Here is a 26329-nt window from a genome sequence, read left to right as displayed (position 1 = left end):
CAGCTTCAAGTGGTCTATCATAAAACAAAATTCTGAGGAAGCAACTATTTCAGAAAGAATTTGATGTCCAATGGTCTGGCCCAATCTGGACGCTTCAGTCTTACTAAGTAATGCTGTGATGTATGTGCAGTATACAAGTCAGGGCATTTAACTGGGAACGTTTCCACCACTTTGCGCACAAAAAGGAGATTGCCAGTCTGTGAAATCAGGAACTGCGATATATTGCGACACACACAAGATACTGGAGGAACTCAGCAGGTTTGGCAGCATCTATGGAAGTGAATAAAAAGTTGACAAGACCCTTCATCAGGACTGGAAAGGAAGGGGGAAGATGTCAGAATAAAAAGGTGGGGAAGGAAGATAGCTAGAAGGTGATAGGTGAAGACAGATGGGTGAGAAAGGTAAAAGGCTTAAGAAGAAGGAATCTGATAGGAGAGGAGAGTTGACCATGGGAGAAAGGGAAGGAGGAGGGAACCCGAGGGGGGGGGGAGGTGATAGACAGGTGAGAAGTAAAAGGTCAGAGTGGGGAATAGAAGAGGAGAGGGAGAGGGAATTATTTTTTACTGGAAGGAGAATTCGATAATCATACCGTCAAATTGGAGGCTACCTGGATAGAATACAAGTTGGTGCTCCTCCAACCTGAGGGTGGCACAAGAGGAGGCCATGGACTGACACTTTGGAATGAGAATAGGTATTAAAATGTTTTGCCACTGAGAAGTTCCACTTCTGGTGGATATATTAATAGCATTGACAACACCACAGAAACACATGTAACACCAGGGTCAAGGACAGCTTTAATCCTGCTCCTATAAGATTCTTGAACAGACCTCTTAATAAGTTAACAGTGAACTTTATATGTCACTTAATATGTTAATGATGAACTCTAGATGTAACAATCTATTTTGTTTACACTTTATTCTTTATCTGCACTGCAGTTTCTCTGTAATTGTAACACTTTATTGTGCATTCTGTTATTGCTTTTCCCTTGTGGTTCAAAGTGCAGAGGCCTCCAGCAATCCAGGGTGACCATGGATATATGCATAAATACCCAAGCCTGGGCAGTATGATATGGAGAGCAAGCTGTTGCCCATGTAGCAAGCTCCCACCCTTCACGCAGCTGATGAACCCAAAGGAATGGCAGAGACCAATGGCAGGAGCTGCCATTGAACTTAACGTAGGACTGCCTTAGGGACTGCAGCTCTGGATTTTTCCCTTGAGGTATAGCCACAAGGCAGCAGAGGTTTGAGATCAGAGTTTTCCTTCTCCTAAATGAGCTGTCAACCATGGCTGACAAGCCCCATCTGTCCAAAACGACTGGTTTTAAGACACCAGTAACCTGCTTTTGCCCCTTCTCCTGTCAGTAGAAACAGTTCCGTTGGAAGCATTTAATAGGCAAAGGGAGCTTATCGCCACTACCATCCCTGGCTATAATAACGCTAAGGAATGTAAATTTTAAAGTACTCTAAATTTATTATCAAAGTACATATGCGTCATAATATACAGTACTACCCTGAGATTCACTTTCTTGCGGGCGCTCACAGTAAATACCACAAAACTCTAGAGTAAGTGAAAAACTGTACACATGGCTAGGATGGATAAACAACCAATGTGCAAAAAAACAACAAATTATGCAAATACATATTTTAAAAAAGTAGTAATACATATTAAGAACATGAGTAACACACATGGAGGCAGCATCTATGGAAAGAGTAAACAACTGGCGGTTTGGGCCGAGACCCTTCATCAGGACTGAGAGAGAGATGCCTGAATTAAAAGGTGGAGGGGAGGGGAAGGAGGATAGCTAGAAGGTGATAGGTGAAGCCAGGTGGAGAGTACAGAATCTGAGAGGAGAGGAGAATTGACCATATGAGAAAGGGAAGGAGAGGACTCGGGGGAAATTCACAGGCAGGTGAGAAGTAAAGGAGGGAGGGAATGGAGTTCAGGTTCACCGGAAGAAGAAATCAATATTCATGCCATCAGGTTGGAGGCCATCCACACGGAACACAAAGTGTTGCTCCTCCACCCTGAGGGTGGCCTCATCTTGGCACAAGAGGCGGCCAAGGATCAACACGCTGGAGTGGAAATGGGAATCAGAATTATTTTGTTTTAATTCATGAGTTGCAAAAGTTCTTGAAAGCGAGTCCATAGATTGTGGACTAGCACAATCTAATACCTCAATGCACCGATGGGATGAAGCAATCCCTAAAACCAAGTACGTGTGACAGTAATGAACCAATACTCCCAAGCTGGGCCAAGTCTGTTCCCCTGCATTTCACATACTTTACACAAGCACCAGGTTGGGCTCAGTGAATCGGTTGCAACACATACAAGATGCTGGAGGAACTCAGCAGGTCAGGTGGCATCAATGGAATGGGCCAGGACCCTCCTTCAGGACTAGAAAGGTAGGGGAGAAATCAGAGGGGAGGGGTGGAATAAGTACAAGGTGGCAGGTGACCAGTGAAACCGGGAGAGGGAGGGGTGAAGTAAAGAGCTGGGAAGTTGATTGTTAAAAGAGATAAAGGGTTGGAGAAGGGGAATCTGGTAGGAGAGGACGGAAGGCCATGTAAGAAAGGGAAATGGGAGGAGCACCAGAGGGAGGTGATGGGCAAGTAAGGTGAAAGGGGGAAACAGGAATAGGGAATGTGGGGGAAGGGGCAATTACCGAAACTTACCCACCACCTCCTGTCAGTAAATCACGTTCTTGAGTTAGGAGGTCGCAGGTTCTAGCCCCAGGATAAATAAAGGTGACATTCCAGTGCAATACTGAGGGAATCCAGCACTGCTATCTCAATCAAAAAGATGCCGTGACAACTATTTCAGATGTCTTGGCCCAACAATTATCTATTAACTAATATCACAGAGATGCGGAAAAAAAAAACCAAAATTATAATAAAACACAGCAGATGAGGCAGCATCTGTACAAAGACAGAAGCCGCTATTTTAGCCCCGTGATCCTTCACGGGAACTGGGAAAGGCAGGAAACAAGTTCATTTCAAATTGCTGGGAAAGTGGGGGGAGGGTGGTCAATAGTCAATGGACATCTGAAATAGGACATCAAGAAACACACATGTACAGACACACACCCACGTCTGCAGCATCAAACAGCATGTTATCAGCGGCAAGAATTCCCGCTCCATCTGATCACACTTCCCACCCTAGTACATTCAATGTCTCCTGGCGAAGGGCAGATTAAACACCCTGTGCTAACGCCTACCTCCCCAACTCAAGCCTTGACCAGTTAAGAAACTAATTTGTGCTGGCAATGGGTTCGAGGTTTGGTGTAAATGGGAAAATTGCTGGTCTCAAGGGAGTGATGCATTAAATATACTGACAATAAGCATGCAAAGATTTCCACTGCAATGCAAGACAATGGCTTCGCCTATACAGAACAAAGCCGCCACGGTAGTGTCGTGGTTAGTGCAATGCCATTATAGCTTGGGATGTTTCCAAGTTCCGAGTTTAATTCCAGTTCCGTCCTGGAAGGAGCCTCTGTATGTCCTCCCCATGGAATCCATGGGTTTCTCCAGGTGCTCCAGCTTCCTCCCACAGTCCAAAGATTAGGTTAATTGGTCATTATAAATTGTTCCATAATCAGATCAGGGTCAATCATGTTGGTTGGGAGTTGCTGGGGTGCGGGTGTGCCTCGAAAGGCCTGAAGGCCTTACCTCACACTGTATCGCTAAAGAATAGCCCTGAGCAACTTGGCTGGATCCACAATGGAAAAACAAAATTGGAGGGTCTCTACCATTATCATATACCCCGAAGAATTTAATGCATGGCCTAGGTCAGGGGATCCCACCCATTTTTATGCCACGGACCAATACCTTTAGCAGCTTGGGAACCCCTGATACAGACCAATACTCTCAAGTACAACAAAAGACTGGTGGAGGAACCCAATGGGTCAGACAGCATCTGTTGAGAGAAATGGAGAGCTGACATCTTGAGGTGCTGCACCTCATGGGCTTCTAAAGGACTTTGAAATATCCTGATATTGCTTTGTAAAAATAAATTCTTTCTTTGGGGTGGATGATCCTGGTCTTTTTCTCCCCAGGGTGGAGAAATACAGCTAGACAAATAGAGCCAGACGTTGCGTCATGGTGGGAATGGGAGGTTTCTGGACCAGTTTTTTCAAGCCAGATGCCTGCACTGTCAGGGAAGGTGATGGAGCTGTGCAGCTTGGACGGCCTTTGGACTACCAAATGAATGGAGGTTGTCATAGCCGGCGGAGGTAATGGGATAAGCTCCCATTACCTATTAAACGCTCCCAATGATGCACATCTCAAATAGCCTCTGACAACCAAGTCCAGCTCCCAGTCTTCACATGTGGCTGAGCTACTAAGCCTGCTGGAACCATTTCTGGTAGGCAGCCGTCAATCCCAGGGGATCATGGGTTTGTGTCTCTGGTGGACTGTGTTCATCAGAGAGAGGGGAGGAGGGGGTGATGAGGGGGGAGGAAGGGTGGTGGGGGGTGTAGGGGGGAAATGGTGAGTGGTGGGGGGGGGGTATTATCAGAAGTTTGAGAAATCGATGTTCAAGCCTTCAGGCTGGAGGCTATCCAGACAGAATATAAATTGTGGACTTATTATGGCAGTAGAGGAGGCCATGGACTCACATGATGGAATGGGATTGGGAAGAAGAATTGAAATGGGCGGCCACCTGGAAATCCCACTTTTTGAGGGATTTCCCAGGAAGGTTTTGAGGGCTTTTTCCCTCCTCAAAAAGCAGGATTTCTTATTCAGACTTCTTCCCCCTTCCTTTATGTGTGTGTGTGTTGTGTTGCTCATAAAAACAAGTTTTCTTTCAAGCAGAATATACTCCTCCAAGGTCATTAAGGACACGAGATTTAAATAGATCTCCAGCCTGCAGCAGCATGATTCTGGACGAAGGCACAATGGTTTCAAGCAATGCGTATGTACACACACCCATGTCTGCAGATTCTGCGTGTCAAACAGCATGTTATCAGTGGCAAGAATTCCCCCTCCATCTGATCACGCTTCCCGCCCTAGCAGATTCAATGTCTCCTGGCAAAGGACAGATTAAGCACCCTGTGCTAACGCCTACCTCCCCAACTCAAGCCTTGGCCTGTTAGAAAGTAACTTGCATTGACACTGGATTACGGCTTGGGTTTGGTGTTCATGAGTGTTCCACTATTTTTTAGGGTTAGCACATATAGCAAATAACTTCAGCCACCCGTCTTCAGATCTAAATATGAACTGTGAAATAGATCTAAAATACAGCTCTGAACAATAGGCCTTTTTCCTCCGAAAGGGGTCTCAATATGAAGCCTGTTGTGAATCATTTTTTCGAATAAAGAAACTACTTTTGATCTACTTGTACTTCTCTCCGGTGACTTTGTTCACACAACAACGGGGAAGATGTTTGTTTTAAGGGAGCAATGCCTTAAATAAATTGAAAAGAGGACCTTCAAGCATGCCAAGATTTCCACTGTGATGCAGGATATTAGCTTAGCCTGAATAGCGCAGAGCCATGACTAATCCCGAGCTCCTTTACTAGATCCATTATGGAAAGCTCAAGAACAGGCATGGAGGGAAATGGACGGCCAAAATTTCTCTAATTTGCATTTAGCCTCAAATTATCAGCGGTGCAGGCTGAGGACAGATGTGTCGGTGCAAAAATGTTCAAAGCAAATTTATTATCAAAGTACATATACGTCACTATATACAACCCTGAAATCAGAATCAAATTTAATATCGCCAGCATATGTCATGAAATTTATTAACTTTGCAGCAGCAGTGAAATGCAATACATGATAATAAAGGAAAAAAAAACAGAATTTATATATATGTATATATACACATACACGTATAGTTAAATAAGTACTGCAAAAGAAAAAAGAAATTAAAAATTAGTGAGGTAGTGCTCGTGGGTTCAATGTCCATCCAGAAATCAGATGGCAGAGGGGAAGAAGCTGTTCCTGAATCATTGAGTGAGCGTCTTCAGGTTTCCACATCTCCTCCCTGATAGTAGCAATGAGAAAAGCGCACGTGTTGGGCGATTGGAATCCATACTGAAGACTGCTGACTTTCTTGGGCATTGCTCCTTGAAGATATCCTGGATGCTACAGAGACTAGTGCCCATGATGGAACTGTATAACTCTCAACAGCTTACTTTGATCCTGTGCAGTAGCCTCCCCCATAGCAGATTCATTTTCTTGTGGGCATACTCAATAAATCTGTAGAATAATAACCTTTACAGAATCAATGAAAGACCACCCAACTTGGGTATTCAACCAGAGTGCAGAAGGCACTAAACTGTGCAAATACAAAATGAAAGAAACAATAAAAATAAATAAATAGGCAATAAATATAGAGAACATGAGATGAAGAGTCTCAAGTTTCAATGATGGCTCAAATGAAGTTTAGTGAAGTGGGGAAGAGAATTAAAATGGCTAGCAAGAAGGTAATCCACACTTCTTGCCCCACCCCTTCGCTCCAACCCTTTGCATTATCTACCTCTCTTCTTGTGTGGTGGGGTGGAGATTCATCTCCACCAAAGGAGGTGTAAGGCGCTCCTTCCCTCTGCTAGCCTGCAGGTCGCCCTTGGGCAACGTATAACACCTGCTTAGTCCCCCGATCAGGGTCATGTGAAGTCACAGGTGGTGGATGGTCGTATGAGCAGCCTGTGCATATCACAAGTCCTGGTTATGTAGCAATTAATGCCAGGCAGACAATCTCTGAAGAGTATTGATAATGACTGGGGTCAGCTGTCATGTAAAGACACTGCCTAGAAGAAGCCCCTCTCAATCATTGAGCACATCTACATGAAAAGCTGTTGTAGAAAAGCAGCATTCATCATCAGAGATCTCCACCACCCAGGCCGTGATCTTTTCCTCGCTGCTGCCAACAGATAGAAGGTACAATAGCCTCAGGACTCACACCACTAGGTTCAAGAGCAGTTACTACCCCTCAACCATCAGGCTCTTGAGAAAAAGGGATAATTACACTCATATGTGCATCCATTGAGATGTTCCCACAACCAATGATCTCTAAGGACTTCTTAATCTTGCTAGCTCTTGTCCTTGTTATTTATTGCTATTTATTTATATTTGCATTTGCGCATTTTGCTGTCTTCTGCACTTTGGTTGATCTTTCACTGATCTTGTTATAGGTATCATTCCATAGATTTGCTGAGTATGCCCACAGGAAAATGAATGTCAGGGTTGTATGTGGTGACATATCTGTACTTTGATAATAAAATTTACTTTGAACTTTGAATGCCAAACCACTTCTGTAGAAAATGTTGCCAAGAACAATCACGGTCATGGGACCATGATCGCCTACATCATATAACACTGTACATGATGATGATGGCCTCCCTTCTACCTTTTAGTCCAGCTGAAATAGCTCGACCCAAAATATTGACTGTTAATTCCCCTCCGTAGATGCTGAATTCCTGCCGCAGTTTGTTGCTCTACATTCCAGACTCATGACTCCCATTAAAAGCACCATTGTATGTTTGCAATGTTACAGAGACCCCACCTATCTCTCACGCTGACGCTAAGCAACCACTATTAGGCAAGTTCGAAAGGCCAAGTTTAGTAAACCTAGCAGGCCTGTTACGATTCTAGAGAAAACACTTTGCATCAGGCAAATCAGTAACAATTTAGCAGTCTTTAGCCCAATACCCAGAAATTCCAAAGGTTTAGGCTACATATTTGGAGGGGAAATTATTTACTGATGGACTGATTGATTAAGGTACAGCGTGGGACAGGCCCTTTGAGCCCCATAGCCCAGCAATCCCTCATTTGATCCTAGCCTAATCTCACAACATTTTACAAAGACCAATTAACCTACAAACTGGTATGTCTTTTGTCAAGAAGCATTTGAAAAATTGAAAACAATGATATGTCAACAACCTGTGCTTAAGGCACCTGACTTTGGAAAACCTTTTTCATTGGCTGTGGATGCTAGTGATGAGGCTGCAGGAGCAGTATTAATGCAAAGGAATGAGGGGAATGAGCTTGATCATCCAGTAGCTTACTTTTCTAAGAAATTTAATAAGCATCAAAGAAATTATTCGACAATAGAGAAAGAATTGTTATCTCTTGTTTTAGCTTTGGAATATTTTGAGGTATATGTTAGTACAACTCAGAAACCACTTATTGTTTACACTGATCATAATCCGCTAGTTTTTCTGAGTAAGATGAAAAACAAAAACAGAAGGTTATTAAATTGGAGTAGTCACTGTGAGGAAACCCACGCGGTCGTGAGGAGAACGTAGAAACTTCTTACAGACAATGGCAGGGAATTGAACCCAGGTTGCTGTAAGGCACTGTGCTAGCACAATGGTACAGTACGTTGGACAGCTTTGGATTGAGGTCCTTCATCTGCATCATGGCCTGGTATGGAAACAACAATGCCCATGAACTGAAATGCTACAATAAAGTGGTGGGCATAGCCCAGTCCATCACAGGCAAAGCCTTCCCCATCACTGAGCACATCTTCAAGAAGCACTGCCACAGGAAAGCAGCGTCCATCATCCAGGAACCAGAACATTCAGGCCATGCTCTCTTCTCACTACTGCCATCAGGAAGGAGGCACAGGAACGGCCCTGGGTCCCACATGACCAGACTCAGGAACAGTTATTGCCCTACAACCATCAGGCTCTTGAACCAGACTGGATAACTTCACACTGAACTGATTCCACAACTGATGGACTCATTTTCAAGGACTCTACAACTCGTTTTCAGTATTATCTATTTAATAATTTCTTTGTTCTCATTTACAGAGTTTGTTTCCTTTTGCACATTGATTGTTTGTCAGTTTTTGTGTGTAAAGAATCTCCAGGTAGTATGTGGTGACATCTATGTATGTTGATAAATAAATTTGAACTTTTTGAACTCTCACTCTCCCTCAATAGTGAGAGTCTGCTGATTCTTGAATCAGAGGTACTCGAATAAGCAACACTGCCAAATGTAACATCGAAACTGCGAGCTGTTGGTCTCCCCTTGCGTTGTGGCAGGGGTGACGTTGCTGTCCCCCTCATTAGTGACAGAGGACCTGTTGAGATGTCAAAGTGTTGGGATGGACAGTGGTTTTTGAAGGACTCTAGATCATGGTCTCTGGGAGCTTGCGATCGCTTGCATGGTGGGTGGTGGAGGTTAATGTTTTTACTGGAGGAAGTGGGAGGGAGGGGGACGGTTGATGCTTTTGTTGCTGCTTGTGTGTGGGAGGGGGAAGGGGGCTTTGGGTATCTTATGTCTTGGGGTTCTTCCCTCTCTGTTTCATGGATGTTTGTGAAGAGTAAGAAGAATTTTAGTTTGTATTCTGTATACAATCAATATTAAATTGTACCATTCATCAGGACTGAGGAATAGAGGAGAGTTAATCAGTATAGAGGTGAAAAAGAAAGGGTAGGAGCAAGAGCTTAAAAAGGTTTAGAGTCTAAACCCAAAATACTGACTGTTCATTTCTCTCCACAGATGCTGCCATGACCTTGTGAATTACTCAAGCATCTTGTTTGTTGCTCCAGATTCCAGCATTTGCCAGGATTTCACCCCATATTTCACCCCAAGTACCTGGAATTTATGAAATTGGCTGATGCCACCTTTTAAAACACATGGTACAGAGTATTTCAGCAGTAATAGTTTCAATCGCTTGCCAACCCTCTCCAACAAGGGAAAAGAAAAGGTCTTTACCTGTCATCATCACTTTCCTGGTGTGACCCAACCGACAGCATTGATGTGGCAAGGGTCTGCATGGGTGAGATGAAGCGGAGTGAACTGGAGCCATTGACCTCAGAGACACGAGTCTTCCTGAAAGCACTGGTGTCCTGAGTCAGGACTGGCGAGGCGGGTGTGGATCGAGATTCAGAAAACTGTGGGGTGGGAGAAACAGATAAGTTTTAAAGGGTTACCCTGGCAGACCTGGGCTTAGGGAGGCGGGCTGAATTTTACAATCAGTGGTCACTTTATCAGGTTCACCTGCTCATTAATGCAAATATCTAATCGGCCAATCATGTGGCAGCAGCTCAATGCATAAAAGCATGCAGACATGGTCAAGAGGTTCAGTTGTTCTTCAGACCAAACATCAGAATGGGGAAGAAACATGATCCAAGTGACTTTGACTGTGAAATGATGGGGTGGTTTGAGTATCTCAGAAGCTGCTCATCTCCAGAGATTTTCAGGCACAACTGTTTCTACAGCAGGGGTTCATAACCTTTTCTTATGCCTTAGACACCTGCCATTAACTGAGGGGTCTGTGGAAACCTCTGTTCTAGAGCTTACACAGAATGTTACAAGAAACAAAAAACACCCAGAGAGCAGCAGTTCTGTGGGCAAAAACACCTTGTTAATGAGAGAGGTCAGAGGAGAATGACCAGACTGGTACCAGCTGACAGGAAGGCGACAGCAACTCAAATAACCACGTGTTATAACAGTGGCGTGCAGAAGAGCATCTCTGAACGCAAAACACATCAAACCTTCAAGTGGGTGGGTTAACCCCAATTTAACTATAGCCTAATCACGAGACAATTTACGATGACCAATTAACCTACCAACTGGTACGTATTTAGACTATGGGAGGAAACCCACGCAGTCACGGGGAGAAACTCCTCACAGGCAGTGGCAGGAATTGAACCGGGGTTGCTGGTACTGTAAAATGTTGTGTTTACCACTACACTACCATACAACGGACAGTCTTGGGTTGAGCCCTTCATCTGAAGGACACCAACATACACTCAGTAGGCATGTATTGTGGGGGAACAACACAAACAGGCCATTCTGTCCAAGCAGTATGTACGGGGATTGAGCCTCTTCCTCACTTAGTCCTCTCCCCTCCACGACACATTCCACGTTCGCACTCCTTCCTGAGTAAAGTGTAATTTCAAGAATCTGCTGTTAGGATACTTGGAACTACAACTCGTGCTTGAAGATTAACTTTATCTGTCACATGCACATCGAAACATGCAGTGAAATGTATCGCTTGCATCAAATCACAACTTCATTTGCCCCATCACTGAAAATGTTGCCATAAACTATGTAACCAGTCAATATACTCTCCACTACACATCTATAGAAGTTTGTCAAAATTTAAGATGTCATGTTGAATCGCTGCAACCTTACCACTTCACGACCAGGGATAAGATTTTAGGAAGGACAAAGAGAATTCCGAAGAGGTTTGCCGAGGTTGTACTGGGGATGAGGAACTTGGGTTTGGCTGATCAACTGAAGTGGGATGGTTCTTCTGAAAGCAGACAAGTTTGCAATCCAATAAAAGATATTCCAAGTTCTGAGAGGGGGAAGAGTTCTAATACACAAGGGAAACTCACTGGTACAAGGACTCACTTTCAAGGACTCTCCATCTTGTATTCTCAGGTTTTTTTTTTAAAACTTTCTTTGTGTATTTGTACAGCTTGTTGTCTTTTGCACATTGGTTGTTAGTCCATTCTGCTGGGTGCAGTCTTTCATAGTTTCTATTGTGCTTCTTGTATTTACTGTGAATTTTTTTTACTGCCTGTTACACCACTGGCGTTTAGGGCAGCAACAAAGGTCCTCTATCACTGACGATGTTCAGGACTTCCTTCATCGTGTCAGTAGCTTCCTCATGGTTTTCACTACCACGATTCATGCAAGTCTCAGACAGAGACTCAGGAATACCTTCGCACTGGGATGTAGAAGGATTTTTCATTGTGGCTTCTGTAACAATTTTATTTGACCAGTCAGGGTTGTTAGCCTTGAGTTGAACCCCTGAACCTGGAGGGCTGGTGGACCCTCTTAGTCTGACCTCTACCCTTTGACCTACATGACATGGGTGACCATCCCAAGAGACAAAGCATAAAGACCTGACTCCGGCCAATATAGCTCACTGGTTCATTGAGGCATGCAAACCTCCAAACTATGACAAGGTTGTGGTCCTCCTGGAGGATTTACTGTGAACGCCCACAAGGAAATGAACTTCAGTGTTGTATATGGCAACAAACAGTATACGTTCTTTGAACTTTAAATCAGTAACCAGAGGACTTGACTTTAAGAATAATAACCAAATAACTAAAGAAAAACTTCTTAAAATTTGAAAAATGTTACAATCTGTAATGTGCTGTCAGGAGGAAGCAGATTCAAAGAATTTTTCAAAAAGGGGAACTGGATTATTTATTGAAAAACGAATACGGAATAGGTAAGACGAGCTGACCAGACCTCGGTCAAACAACTTCCTCCTGTGCTACAGATTCCGAATCCTAGAAGGATCAGACTAGCTTCACAATCAATGCCGGAGTGTGAAGAGCACGGAGATGGAGAGAAAGACTCTATACAAGATGAATGGCCTCTTGGCCTTGGTTGGTAACACCATCTCACTTGGGTTTTTACTACAACACAGTATGCTACTTCTTTCAAAAGTCCTTGCCTCTCTGCCTCTCGAAAGGCACTGAGAGCCCTATTCAGTTCCACTGCGTAGAAACCTTTGGCGAGGTGCCAATGTAAATATTTTGGATAGGCACAAGCAGGGAGCTGATCGCCACTTTCACAAGGAGCCAGATGGTTCTCTGCGGAGGGGCACAGGGTCACCTGAAACACAGTCGCTGGGCATCAGCCCACGCAGGCAGCCATCTGAAGGAGAGCAGAGCATCAGAGAGTAGGAAAAAAATAATCAGCCTTATCCCTCTAGTAGAGACATACTACCAGTAATCACAGTATCCAAATCGGAACCAAGTAATCGGAAGTGATCAATATTACTTCGATCAAAAACTGCAAACATGACTAATGATCAGTGAATAATGAATGAGGCATAAAATTGAGGCTCCTGTAAGGCCGCAAGACATTAGGCCATTTGGGCCATCGAATCTGCTCCACCGTTCCATCATGGTTGATTTGTTATCTCCCTCAACCCCATTCACCCGCCTTCTCCCTGAGAACCTATCAATCTCAGCTTTAAACATATCCAGTGACTTGGTCTCCCCTGCCATATGTAGCAATGAATTCTGCAGATTCAGCACTCTTCTGGCTAAAGAAATTCATCATCTCTGTTCTAAAGAAATGTCCTTGTACACTGAGGCTGTGCCCTCTGGTCCAAGACTCTACCGCTACAGGAAACAGTGGACCCAGATGCCTCTACCTGGTCAGCATCACAGGGAACAGGAGGGTCAATGCTTCCTCTGCTGCTTCTGCAAAGGAAGGGGAAGGAGGGCCTTTGGGATTCTGATGTTCCAACCGTACATTCAAGGGTTCAAACATTAATTTATTATCAAAGTATACAACTCTGAAATTCTTCTTCTCCAGATAGCCACGAAACCAAAGGAGGAAAAGAAAGGTGGCATGATTATAAAGCTTCCATTCATTCTGTGGGGTTTCTAGTTTCATAGATGTCTGAGAAGTCTAAGAATTTCTGGTTGTACACTCTACACGTTCTCTGATATTAAACTGAACAATTTGAATCAATTGATCGTGTCTTTACAACACTGGCGATGTGGAACGTAGCTATGTGCAAAAGAAAAGTCATTGTACTGAGGGTGAGGGTTACCCACGCCACCCGTCAGGCCGGCTGAAAAGCAAGGTCTTCTGCTGATGTTTTCCGTACCAAGCAGCTCATGTGAAGGTGGCAGGCAAACAAGTCCTCAGGTTCAGAAATAGCCTCTGTATTCCTAAAACAGATCCCATCACAAGATCAGGGCAGAGCTGATGGACAGGCAGGGTGTTCCAGGAGATGGGAGCCAGCTGCTTCCTTGGACCAGTGCAACCACCACACCCTCCCCACCACCCAAAGCAAGCATAACCCTAGAGAGGTTGCTACCTAAAGCTGCACCACCCGGGATCTTACAACACGCAAACTAGTAGATCAGAGAGGGAAGAAGGACGAGCACAGTTCCCACGAGAAATGAACAGTACAACAGTAATCGGCCTGATTAAACCAATAAATAAATGCCTAAATAAACTAATCCCTCTACCTACACAAGGCCTGTCTAAGAGACTCCTAAACACCTCTATCATATTTACCTCCATTTATTATTAAATATTATCATTTTCACCTCTGGCAGTGCATTTCAGGCAACCACCACTCTAAAAAAAAATTTATCCCTTACATCTCCTTTGATGTACATCAAACCTTAACTGCAATGCATTTTAACCCTGGGAAAAATATATTGGCTGTCTACCTTATGCCTGTCATAATCTTATAATCCTGTATCAGATTGCCCCTCAGCCTCCAGTGCTCCACAGAAAACAACCCAAGTCTGTCCAACCTCTCATTATAGTGCATACTTTCTAATCCAAACAGCATCCAGGTAAAGCTCTTCTGCATTTTCTCCAAAGCCTCACATCCTTCCTATAATGGAATGACCAGAACTCCTAACTAGAGTTTTATAAAGCTGCAGCATAACTTCTGAACTCCTGAGCTCAGTACCTCGACTAATAATGGCAAGCATGTCATACGTCTTCTTTATCACCCTATCAATCGGTGCAATCACTTTCAGCGAGCTATCAACTTGGTCCCCGAGATCCCTCTAGACCAGGGGTTCCCAACCTTTCTTATACCATGGACCAAAACCATTAAGCAAGGGGTATGTGGACCCCAGGTTGGGATCCCCTGATCTACATATTACCACCATTAAGGGTCATGCTGTTAAAACTATACCGCTCCTATACACTTTATTGCAAAGAGTTACGCTACCATGCTGTTCTTGATGATCTCTCAAATGCAGCAGCTTACATTTGGCCAAATAAGAACTCTATCTGTACTTATCTGCAACTAATAGATACTCCCGCTGTATCCTTTGGCAACCTTCAACACTACCCATAACGCTGCCAACCTTTGTTTTGTTGGATCATGTCAACTCTCCATTGCCACCGAGCACTGCCCCACATACACAAGTACTCTCTTAACCCACGTGTTCCTGTGGCCGATGAGATGCTATTGCCATTTGACACTGCTCTTCATTGGAAACAGCAGCCAATTTTGCACAGAGCAAATTCTCACAATGGGACAGTGATAATATGCTTTGATTTCACGAAGGGTAGCTTCTGGGACAGGACGCCACGATTCCTGAAATTCTATCTGCCAGTCCTGCAAAACCCCCTGACGGGGCAGGGGAGACCCCGGTTCAACATCCCACCTGTGCTATCTCAGCACTGCACTAATGAGACCGCAGCCATTCTGGGGGAGTTGGAGGCTGAGGGAAGTCGTGATTGGAGGAGGCAGGCGAGGGGATATGTTTACTTGCCTTCTTTATTGCTCCGTGTTCTCCCGAAGAGGGCTGGCTCACGCTTGGCGACATCGGATTGGAAGTAGTCTGCTCCGCGGGACCACCCCTGACTGTTGTGCTGGGTTTCTGCTGATCCTTGGGGGGGCTGCCATCACCCTTGAGTGCTGCCATGACCACCTTGGAAACGGGGGCGCTGGTGACAGGGAGCTGGGGCAGGCTGGCTGGGGCAAGCTGTCCGGACTCTCTCTCGACTCGAGCCGTCTTGCCCAGGTTCAGCGACTCAGCCGCCTGGAGCAGCACATTCAGGGTGTGGCCGGGAGCCACAGGAATGAACCTGCCCCTCGGTCCCTCTCCCTGGCTCGGCACTGGCGAGGACCCCTGGCTCTTGGGGGCATGCATCTTGGGCCGGAGTTGGCTAATGACCTTATGGGCAAAGCTGGTGATCTCCAGGTGGGAGTCCAGGGAGTTGACATGCCTGGCGCTGTCCAAAGCTCTGGCCAGTAGCTGCCCATCAAGGTCCTTTTCATACAAGTCCAAGCAGGTCCACCGGCCACGGCGGTACGGCTCACCCAAGCTGTGGTCGAGCTTCACCACACGGAACCGAGAGCCACAAGAGGAAGCCAGCTGCTGTGAGCCGCCCAGGGCAGAGGATGTTCTCAGTGGCGACCTGGCAGTCCTAGGGGTCATGACCTCCGTGATCCCTGCACCCTCTGCCCTCTGAGGGTCCTGGGTGACGGCCACCCGAGGAGTGTCGGAGATGGGGGTCCCGCGGGCAGCCTCGGAACCACGGGGTGAGCCCTCACCCACCTGCTGCTCCTTTGCAGGGGGCAGTGGAGTCCGATCAACGGGTGGTCCATTCTTTCCAGACCCAGCTGGCTCAGCCTTACCTGGGACAGGAGCATGCCCACTGCCCAGGTGCCCCGGTACTCCGTTCACCAAGGGAGACCCCACAGAGCCCCCCAGCTCCACTTCACCATCTGGCAGCTGTTTCAGACCCTCCCCACCGCCGCCATCGTAATCCAAGGTCACACTAGTGATTTGGAAACCACTCCTCTTCTTGCCGATCATGGCTGCCCCGAGCAGAGCCTCCTCCCTCGGCAGGAGGACAAAGACGAAAGCCGTGGTGGTCGTCAGACTTGGGCCCCCTTCAGGTCCTGAGCTCCCACATCCTCCTCTGCTTAATTCCCAAAATACGCTCTCCCTCCCCAAATGAAAAATAATTGAGCCTGCGCCAGAGGTAGAGGGAGCGAGAGGTCCCTTGGCTATGAGGCACTTATTTCACTGTCCAAAGCCATTACAATCCAAAGAATGTGCAAGCAACGTCCTGTCGAGATCAGCCAGCAGTCGCCCAGCTGGGATGACCTGCCATGGGATCAGTCCGTAAAAGGTAGCACTGTTGAAACCTTCGTTTAAGTGTTCATTCTTCCAAAGTCACATAATCTGCAATTGAAACAGGTGAACACACTTACTCACACACCCCTCACTGTAAATAAAGCACAGATCAAACTAAAAACACCAAATCAAGTAACACATAAAGTGGCAGCTCGTAAATCTAAGCACTTCTACTCAACCTGCTGATACTCACGTCTCAAAATATTCCTTTCAGTACTTAGAGCAACACACACACAAAATGCAGGAGGAACTCAGCAGGACAGGCAGCATCTATGGAAATGAATACACAGTCGACTTTTCGGGCCGAGACCATTCAGCAGGACTAAAAAGGTAAGGGTTGGGGGGGGGGGGGGGGGGTATCAGAAGTCAGAATAAGGAGATGTGAGGGAGGATAAAAGTACCAGCTGTAAGATGAGGGTGGGGGGGTGGAGGGAATAAGGTGATAGACTACCTGGCTTCACCTATCACCTTCTAGTTTGTCTTCCTTCTCCCTCCCCCTATTCTGGCAGCTTCCCCCTTCCTTTTTAATCCTTGGCAGGAAACATCGACTGTGTATTCCCCCACCTGATCCACTGAGTTCCTCCAGCATTTTACGTGTGCTACTCTGGATTTTCTGCATCTGCAGAATCTCGTGTTCCCGATTTGCCTTTTGAGTATTTACTCAGCTCCATATACACAGTGGCTGTTAGTCCAGCTCCCTCTTGGGCTGCAAAGCGCAGCTCAGGGTGCAAATAAAAATGAACCCTCAGCAAACCCTGCCTCTTCAGTAAAGAATTTTTGATCGAGACTCTCCAGTTCGTGATCCACCTGAAAAGTCAAACAGATTTTTCCCCCTCAGCTACAAGTATCCCCAAACCAGATTAGGCATTTATTTGCCCAGGGCTTGATGTCTCCTGATAACCTTGATAAGCCTCAGTTTTTCATCCATATCTCTGTTACCCCCACCCCCCCCCCCCCCCCGGGAACAGGCAGGCACTTTCCATCACCAAGAAACCATATAGATAACTGCCCCACATCAATGACCATCCAGAACTTGTCCACCTCTCTCATGGACATCTGCCCTCCCACTCCAATGAACCTGACGAATCTATGCCCCCATCACCCTTGATAAGCAATTGCCCTCTTCCTCAACCAGCCTGTCAAACTTTCCCTGCCCCACCACCCCCAAACCTGCCCTCTCCACTCGTGCCTCCCCCAAATAGAGGAGGGCATGCCAAACTTACCATGTCCTCTCCCAAATACACTCCCCCCTCAATAGGAATCTCGCAAACACCCCCAGAATGCAAGGCAATCCTCCTCCAACCTCAGTACACCCCCCTCACCCTCCCTCTCAAAGGATTTCACCAGCCAACTACACCCCCTGGGCGCAACATCAAGGCAATGCCAACCAAGTCCTTCCAGATTGCTGAGAAAGTTGCTCTGAAGCCGCGTTTCGTTGCAGCACCAACTCCCTTTAGTTTGAACCTCAGCACCAACTCGGGCGGAGATCGAGTTCGCACCCCGGAGTCTCCGCAGATCCCTCCCACCTTTACCTACCACCCACTCTGGCTGGGCCTCAGGCCTCGGACTGGCCTGTTGCCACAGCCTCGGGGGGCGCCTCACACTCTCTGACAGCCCGGGGCCCCTTGGCCTGTCGTCCCATTTACAACGCACCCCCACAACCACTTCAGGGCCCGTGCCGCTCACCTGAGGGTCGGTCGTTGGCAGCGGGTTCGCCAAAATCCTTCAACCCCTACAGAAGCCCAGGGTGCACGATTTCCCCCTCCAAGCTGCCTCTTCCTCCTCGCCGCTGTTGACAACTTTCCACCGGGGCCCAAGCGCCACCTCCGGACCCGACAATCCTCCAACCCCATTGGCCTTGGCAGGAAACGCCCACCTGCCCACCTTCCAGACTCCGTACTTCAATAGGTGCGGAAAAGATCACTCAATCGTACTCTCCTTAATCATTGGCCAACTCCCGAAACCCTGCCTCTAACATTTCACTTTTCATTGGTTACTTTCCGCTGCCTGTCATGCGTGAAACGCCAACCGTTGTCCATCATTACCATCAATCATGGTATTCTTAGTGCTGATAGGTTATCTTATATTAGACCGTTGATGTACATAATCTTTTGGGGTTTGATTGGTTGGAATCCCACTATTGATTGACATTGACAGAAGAGCTCCCGCCTTTCGGTGCATGCCAGGAATTTCTCGTCCAGAGTTCGGTCCAATCGGAGGAACGGTTTCAGAGGTAGTTAAATTGTAGCTTGGGATTGGTCAACTCTGCAACCAATGGTTGATGGCCCACAACGCGAAGGTACAGAACTACGTGCTGTGGAGAACATGTTGACGTGACTAGTGGAGGGTGCGCTGCAACTGTGTACTCCATCCCCCTCCCTCAACGTCTCCCTTCCCCTCTCACCCCTCCCCGTTTCCTTCCCTCACCCCATTCCCCTCTCTCCCTTTCCCTTCCTCTCCCTCACCCCTCCCCTTTCCCCCCTCACCCCATTCCCCTCTCCCTCTCACCCCGTTTCCTTCCCTCACCCCATTCCCCTCTCTCCCTTTCCCTTCCTCTCCCTCTCTCCCTTTCCCTTCCTCTCCCTCACCCCTCCCCTTTCCCCCCTCACCCCATTCCCCTCTCTCCCTTTCCCTTCCCCTCTCACCCCTCCCCTTTCCCTCTACCTCCTCCCCCTCCCCGTTTCCTTCCCTCACCCCATTCCCCTCTCTCCCTTTCCCTTCCCCTCTACCTCCTCCCCCTCCCCGTTTCCTTCCCTCACCCCATTCCCCTCTCTCCCTTTCCCTTCCTCTCCCTCACCCCTCCCCTTTCCCCCCTCACCCCATTCCCCTCTCTCCCTTCCTCTCCCTCTCACCCCTCCCCTTTCCCCCCTCACCCCATTCCCTCCCTTTCCCTTCCTCTCCCTCTCACCCCTCCCCTTTCCCTCTACCTCCTCCCCCTCCCCGTTTCCTTCCCTCACCCCATTCCCCTCTCTCCCTCTCACCCCTCCCCTTTCCCTCTACCTCCTCCCCCTCTCCGTTTCCTTCCCTCACCCCATTCCCCTCTCCCTTTCCCTTCCTCTCCCTCTCACCCCTCCCCTTTCCCTCTACCTCCTCCCCTCTCCGTTTCCTTCCCTCACCCCATTCCCCTCTCTCCCTTCCTCTCCCAATTCCCCTCTCCCCTCAGCCCTTCTCCCTCACCCCATTCCTCTCCCCCTTTCCCTCTCTCCCTCCTCCTCCTCTCCGTTTCCTTCCCTCACCCCATTCCCCTCAGCCCTTTCCTTCTCCCTCACCCCATTCCCTCTCCCCCTCCCCTCTTCCCCCCCCCCAACCCTTTGGTTCAAGAGCCTGATGGTTCAGGGGTAGTAACTGTTCCTGAATCAGGTGGCGTGAGTCATGAGGCTCCAACTCTTGAGGGCTTTAACGCTAATAATACCTCACATGTGTGTCTTTACCTTAAGCTCTCTAATTAAATGCATTTCCTTATACAGCACCAAATCCAGAATTGCCTTTTCCCTTGTGGGCTCGATCAAAAGCTGCACTAAAAAGCTATTTCACAGGCATTCGTCAAATTCCTTCTCTTGGGTTCCAGTCCATGCAACCTGGTTTTCCCAGTCTGCCTGCAGTTTGAAGTCCCAATGACCACAGTAATATTGCCTTGTTCAGATGCCATTTCACTTCTCCCCGCCCACCCATCCTTCACACCTCTCCTCACCCGACCTCTCCCCTACTTACCCCTTCACCCTGCCCTCCCCCCTAACTGCCCCACTTCTTTCACCTCCTTTGACCTGCGTTCCCTTTGCACATCCGTTCCGTTCTCATCCCTGACTTTCCCCATGGCAGCAGGACAGCGCAATACGTAAAATTACCACAGTACTGTGCAAAAGTCTTAGGCACCCTAGCTATAGATATGTGCAGAGTATTGTAGCCACTGTACTTCCCTTAAATCCCTGACTTCCTGACTGGGAGACCACAATCAGGGGCCTTAGAAACGCTGATCACTAACACAATCAAATTCAGGTTTATTATCACCGGTATGTGACGTGAGATTAGTTAACTTAGCAGCAGCAGTTCAATGCAATACATAATCTAGCAGAGAGAAAAAATAACAACAAATAAAATATAAATAATAAACAAGTAAATCAATTACGTATATTGAAACGCGCAAAAACAGAAATTCTGTATATTAAAAAAGTGAGGTAGTGTCCAAAGATTCAATGTCCATTTAGGAATCGGATGGCAGAGGGGAAGAAACTGTTTCTGAATCGCTGAGTGTGTCTTCAGGCTTCTGTACCTCTTACCTGATGGTAACAGTGAGAAAAGGGCATGTCCTGGGTGCTGGAGGTCCTTAATAATGGATGCTGCCTTTCTGACCATACCTCTGAGTTCAGTCCCTCACCTAACTCTGTACCTACCACTATGCGGCCAAGCAAAGTTCGAACACCATTGACAAATTCACTGATGGGTGGTGGATGGTGATGAGGCAGGGTACGGGAGAGAGACAGGTCGGCTAGTTGAGGCTGTACGTTGTTTCCGACGATGTGCGGGACGAGTTTTATGGTGAAAAAGCCATTGCACCGGGGGCATTTCCACACTCTTGGCCTCAAGAATCTGGGTCCAGTGGTACGGAAAATCGTCACCACTGGAGATTTACCCTGCAGTGGATCGCCATGATACTTTCTGTGCCTCGTCGTGCACTTCGCTCCCCACGGAGCCTGGCCGCAACGCCTTCTTGGCCATTTGAATCGATCCTCCCAGTCCGCAGGCATGTCCCGACTTCAGCGGGCTCGGAGACCCTCGCCTGCCGGGGTGCGGGCCACTGCCTCATGCTAACAGCTCCTTGGAGCCACAGGCGGATGAGCTCCCCCTGGGCGGAGCACGACAAGCCCGCCGCCGGAGGAGGACCCCGTGCACCTGGCGCCGTGGAGGGGTCAGCGGCGGGAAGGGTGAACACCCTCAGATTCCCGGGCCGAAGCTGCCGCCATGATGAGGCTGCCAGCTTTACTTTAGAAGTTCGAGAAGAAAAGGGGACGTGTCTACCTTTACCAATACAACGTGTTCGTACGTCTCTAACTTTCCGATGTAGCCAGCCATTTCCATCTGTTTTTAAATTTATGTTCCAGTCCCCAGTGTTCATGGACACGTGGATTTCAGCCGTTTGCAGAGACTGATACAATTAGGCGCCAGCGGCGTCGCAGGAGTTGCCAGTCTGCCTTGAACTCAGCTAAGGGACTCTGGATGTTTACTCCCGAACCCCTGAGTGGGTGTCGTGGAGGTTTCAGATCAGAGTTTTCCTTAGCGCGGACGAGCTGCCGAACACGGCTGACCAGCCCCATCTGCTTGGAGCGACAGGTTTTGCATTGAAAAGACCGAGTCCAGTCCCCGACCTGGTCCGCCTGCGCCGCAGCGCCCCTCCCTGTCCTTCATTCTCCCCAGGCCACCGCTTTTCCCTTGTACTGCACTACCCCGATGTACCGATGAGATGGAAGTGTGGGTGCGTGACAAAGATTTCCACTCTGATTCAGTACGTTTGACAATGATAAGCCAATTCGCCCCTGCGTGCGGTAGATGGTCTTGCACGCAGGGGCATGAGAGACAGGTGAGTGGAACGGAAAGGTCACTCACTGCCTCCAGTCTAACCCACTGCACACCCAGTAGACACAATCAGGCTGCCCCCCGAGAGTATTATTTTACCTGAGCGGCTGCCCTTAAGACTTGCCAGAATCCGGTTCAGGATCACTGAATTGACTTTATTTCTTACATCCTAAGCATAGACGGGGAGTAAAAATCCTTACGTTGCGTCTCCGTGCCAATGTCTGATGTGCAATTTAAGGTCATTTGTAATAAATAGTCTGTACAACAGGACAGTCAATATAACATAGAAATACAATTGTATCAGCGTGAGTTCATCAGCCTGATGGCCTGGTGGAAGAAGCTGTCCCAGAGCCTGTTGGTCCTGGCTTTTATGCTGCGGTACCGCTTCCCGGATGGTAGCAGCTGGAATAGATTGTGGTTGGGGTGACTCGGGTCCCCAATGATCCTTCAGGCCCTTTTTACACACCTGTCCTTGTAAATGTCCCGAATCATGGGAAATTCACAACTACAGATGTGCTGGGCTGTCCACACCACTCTCTGCAGAGTCCTGCGATTAAGGGAGGTACAGTTCCCATACCGGGCAGTGATGCAGCCAGTCAGGATGCTCTCAATTGTGCCCCTGTAGAAAGTTCTGAGGATTTGGGGGCCCATACCAAACTTCCTCAACCATCTGAGGTGAGAGAGGTGCTGTTGTGCCTTTTTCACCAGACAGCTGGTGTGTACAGACCACGGGAGGTCCTCGGTGATGTTTATACCGAAGAAGTTAAAGCTGTTCACCCTCTCAACCCCAGATCCATTGATGTCAATAGGGTTAGCCCGTCTCCATTCCTCCTGTAGTCCACAACCAGCTCCTTTGTTTTTGTGATATTGAGGGAGAGGTTGTTTCCTTGACACCACTGTGTCAGGGTGATGACTTCTTCCCTGTAGGCCGCCTCGTTATTGTTTGAGATTAGGCCAATCAATATAGTATTGTCAGCAAATTTAATTAACAGATTAGGGCTGTGGGTGGCGACACAGTCATGGGTATACGGGTAGTAAAGAAGGGGACTCAGTATGCAGCCCTGAGGGGCTCCTGTGTTGAGGGTCAGGGGTTTGGAGGTGAGGGAGCCCACTCTTACCACCTGCCGGTGATCTGACAGGAAGTCCAGGATCCAGCTCCACAAGGCAGGGTGAAGGCCGAGGTCTCTGAGTTTCCTGTTGAGCCTGGATGGAACTATGGTGGAGAATGCTAAACTGTAGTCCAAGAACGATACAGTATTCTCACATAAACATCCCTCTTCTCCAGAAGGTATGGAGAGCAGTGGCTATTGTGACATCGTCTGTCGATCAGTTGTGTCGGTAGGTGAATTGCAGGGGATCCAGTTTGGGTTGTAGCAAGCTGCGGATGTAATCCTCGACCAGCCTCTCAAAGCATTTGCTTACTATTTAGGTGAGTGCGACAGGACGCCAGTCGTTCAGGCATGTTACCTTAGCCTTTTTAGGTACAGGGATAATGGGGAATGTTTTGAAGCAGGAGGGAGAGGGAGAGATTTAAAATGTCTGTAAACACACCTGCCGGTTGTGCTGCGCACGTCCTGAGTATCGGCACTGGGATGCCGTCCGGTCCACCGGCCTTGCGACTGTCCACTGGTCGGAAACAGCTGCGTACCCCAGCCTCAGAGATGACCAAGGTGCAGGTCGCATCGGCGGCTCAGTGTTGGCGACATCGAACCGAGCATTAAAAAAGATTTAGCTCATCTGGGAGAGAGGCAGCGATCGATGTTGGCAGCTCCATTGCGTTTAGCTTTGAAGTCTGCGATGGTGCGCAGATCTTGCTGCGTGTGTCTGGATCTTGCCCCTGTATTGTTTCGCTGCCTTGACATATGTCATAACATTTGTTGACTTTGCAGCAGCGGTACCTCGCAATACATAATAAACGAAAAAAATCTGTGATAAGTAGTGTTCATGGGTTCAATGTCTTCAAGGAGCGGTGCCTCAGAAAGGCAGCGACCATCGTTAAGGACCAGGACATGCCTTCTTCTCATTGCTACCATTAGGAAGGAGGTAGAGGAGCCTGAACGATTCAGGAACAGCTTCTTTCCCGCCGCCATCTGATTTCTACTGAATGCCACAGAGACCACAATAGAGCCTGCCTTCTGCCGGATGAGCACTGGGGGGGGGGGGGCAGCACCGACTCGCCTGGTCACCCCCCCCCCCCCCCCGCTGCTGGTTCTGTCACCCCGAGTAGAGCAGATGCCACTCCGGGCTGAGCTGTACCCCGTTTACGGCGGCTGCAGGAGCAGAATCGGGATTTTTTAAAATCACTGAAATATGTTGTAAAACTTGTTACTTTTTGTGGCAGCAGTTCATAGCAAGACAAAAAAATTATTAAAAGTTCGAAGTAAACTTTATTATCAAAGTACAGAGATGTCACCATAAACAACCCTTACATTCACTTTTCTGCGGGCATACTCAGCAAATCTATAGAATTGTAAACAGCATCCATGAAAGATCAACCAGAGTGCAGAAGACAGCAAACTCCGCCAATGCAAATATAAATAAAGAGCGATAAATAAGGAGAACATGAGATAAAGAGATCATTGGTTGTGGGAACAACTCCATGGATGGTTAAGTTTCTCCCATTTTGTTGAGGGGTATTCGCTGTTCCTGAACCGGGTGGTGTGAGTCCTGAGGCTCCTGATGGCAGGAACTTGGCCTGGGTGAGGAAGGATGCTATGATTTGTTCCCACACAGCAACACCAGGACAGTCACCAGTGACCTAGAAAATGGAAGCAGTGCCTGGACTGAAACTGGACTTTCAGCACACAGCGATTGATCGTGAGACATAAGTGCAGAATTAGGCCATTTGGCCCATTGACTCCACTCTGCCATTTGCCCATGGCTGATTTATTATCCCTCTCAACCCCATTCTCCCGCCTTCTCCCTGCAACCTTTACTAACTTTAGAACCCTTTCTTTCTTTTTACAATATTTTTATTCAGAAGAAAAATAAAACAAGATTTACAGAGTGCAACACATAGATACATCTCAACATAACTTGTGTACATTCATATATTGTAATAAAATTGATCAAAGTGTTATAGCATAACACATAAAGGTATACCACTCTGTAATCAAAAATGTAAAGATAAGTCATACATCATAAAAGAATTTTTTTTAATATTAAGAAAAGTCAACCCCCTACCAACTACCAAAAAAAAAGCTGATGGATGACAATGGATAATTAGAAAAAAAAACATATTCACTTAAGAAGAGAAGATAAAAATATACATAGAAGTCTGTGCACTGTTAAACTTTATAAATGGGAAAAGTAATTTAGGAAAGGTCCCCAAATATCATAAAAAGATTGTTTCGAATTTAAGACTGAGCAGTGGATCTTTTCTAAATTTAAATAAGACATAATATCACGTAGCCATTGAAGATGTGTAGGAGGGGTAGTCTCATTTAGAAGATTAGATTAGAACCCTTTCTAATCTGCCTAAATGGCTCATAAACAAAAGCTTTTCACAGTATCCTGATACACCATCGTCATTACTATGTGATGTGGGTGATTATGGTCTTTCCATGACCAAGATTGTTGTTGACAAACTTTTCCACAGAGGTGGTTTGCCATTGCCTTCTCCTGGGCAGTGTCTTTACAAGACGGGTGATCCCAGACATTATCAATACTCTTCAGAGATTGTCTGCCTGACATCAGTGGTCACATCACCAGGACCTGTGATATGCACCGGCTGCTCGTACGACCATCCACCATCTGCTCCCATGGCTCAACGTGACCCCGATCAGGTGCTACACCTTGTCCAAGGGTGACCTGCAGGCTAGCGGAGGGAAGGAGTGACTTACACCTCCTTTGGTAGAGACGTATCTCCATGCCGCAATCTAAAATGTTGAGTGTGTGCCTTCAGGCTCCTGTCACTCTTCCCTGATGGTTATAACAAGAAGCAGGTGGTGAGTGCCCATAATGATGGTCGCTGCTTTCTAGACGCATTGCATTTTGAAGATGTCCTCGATGGTGGGGACGGTTGAGCCCATGATGGGGCTGACAACCTGTGCAGTGGAGCCTCCATTTGATATTACCAGTCAGTGAGCTCTCCACAGGAACACCTGTAGAAATTTGGTGGCATACCAAAGCTCCTCAGACTCCTAATGAAGTAGAGCTGCTGTCTTGCCTTCTTCATGATACATTGGGCCCGGGATCGATCCTCTGAGAGGTT

The 26329-nt window shown here is 47.4% G+C and overlaps 2 protein-coding genes across 3 annotated transcripts in view; one reads left to right on the top strand and one right to left on the bottom strand.

Annotated features, from left to right (window-relative positions):
* Positions 1–18462, bottom strand: part of LOC132396913 (TSC22 domain family protein 4-like) — a 94690-nt gene extending 76228 nt beyond the window's left edge. Inside the window, exons 1-3 of one of the 2 annotated variants that reach the window (XM_059975001.1) lie at positions 18232–18462; positions 15172–16593; positions 9659–9837 (exon numbers count right to left, since the gene is read on the bottom strand). In XM_059975001.1, the coding sequence (XP_059830984.1) occupies positions 9659–9837; positions 15172–16221 (1229 nt within the window). In that variant the 5' untranslated portion in view covers positions 16222–16593; positions 18232–18462. The remainder of the gene's footprint in view (positions 1–9658; positions 9838–15171; positions 16594–18231) is intronic. The other variant, XM_059974999.1, reaches the window with a different exon arrangement.
* Positions 16691–26329, top strand: part of LOC132396914 (phospholipid scramblase 1-like) — a 131078-nt gene continuing 121439 nt past the window's right edge. The window contains exon 1 of the mRNA XM_059975011.1: positions 16691–16875. Coding sequence (XP_059830994.1) covers positions 16784–16875 — 92 coding nt within the window. The 5' untranslated portion in view covers positions 16691–16783. The remainder of the gene's footprint in view (positions 16876–26329) is intronic.

This window comes from Hypanus sabinus, chromosome 7, assembly GCF_030144855.1.
Source record: "Hypanus sabinus isolate sHypSab1 chromosome 7, sHypSab1.hap1, whole genome shotgun sequence".
In the NCBI taxonomy this organism is placed as follows: Eukaryota; Metazoa; Chordata; class Chondrichthyes; order Myliobatiformes; family Dasyatidae; genus Hypanus; species Hypanus sabinus.
The sequence above is the reverse complement of the archived record's forward strand: the minus strand, read 5'-3'. Positions and strand labels throughout refer to the sequence as shown.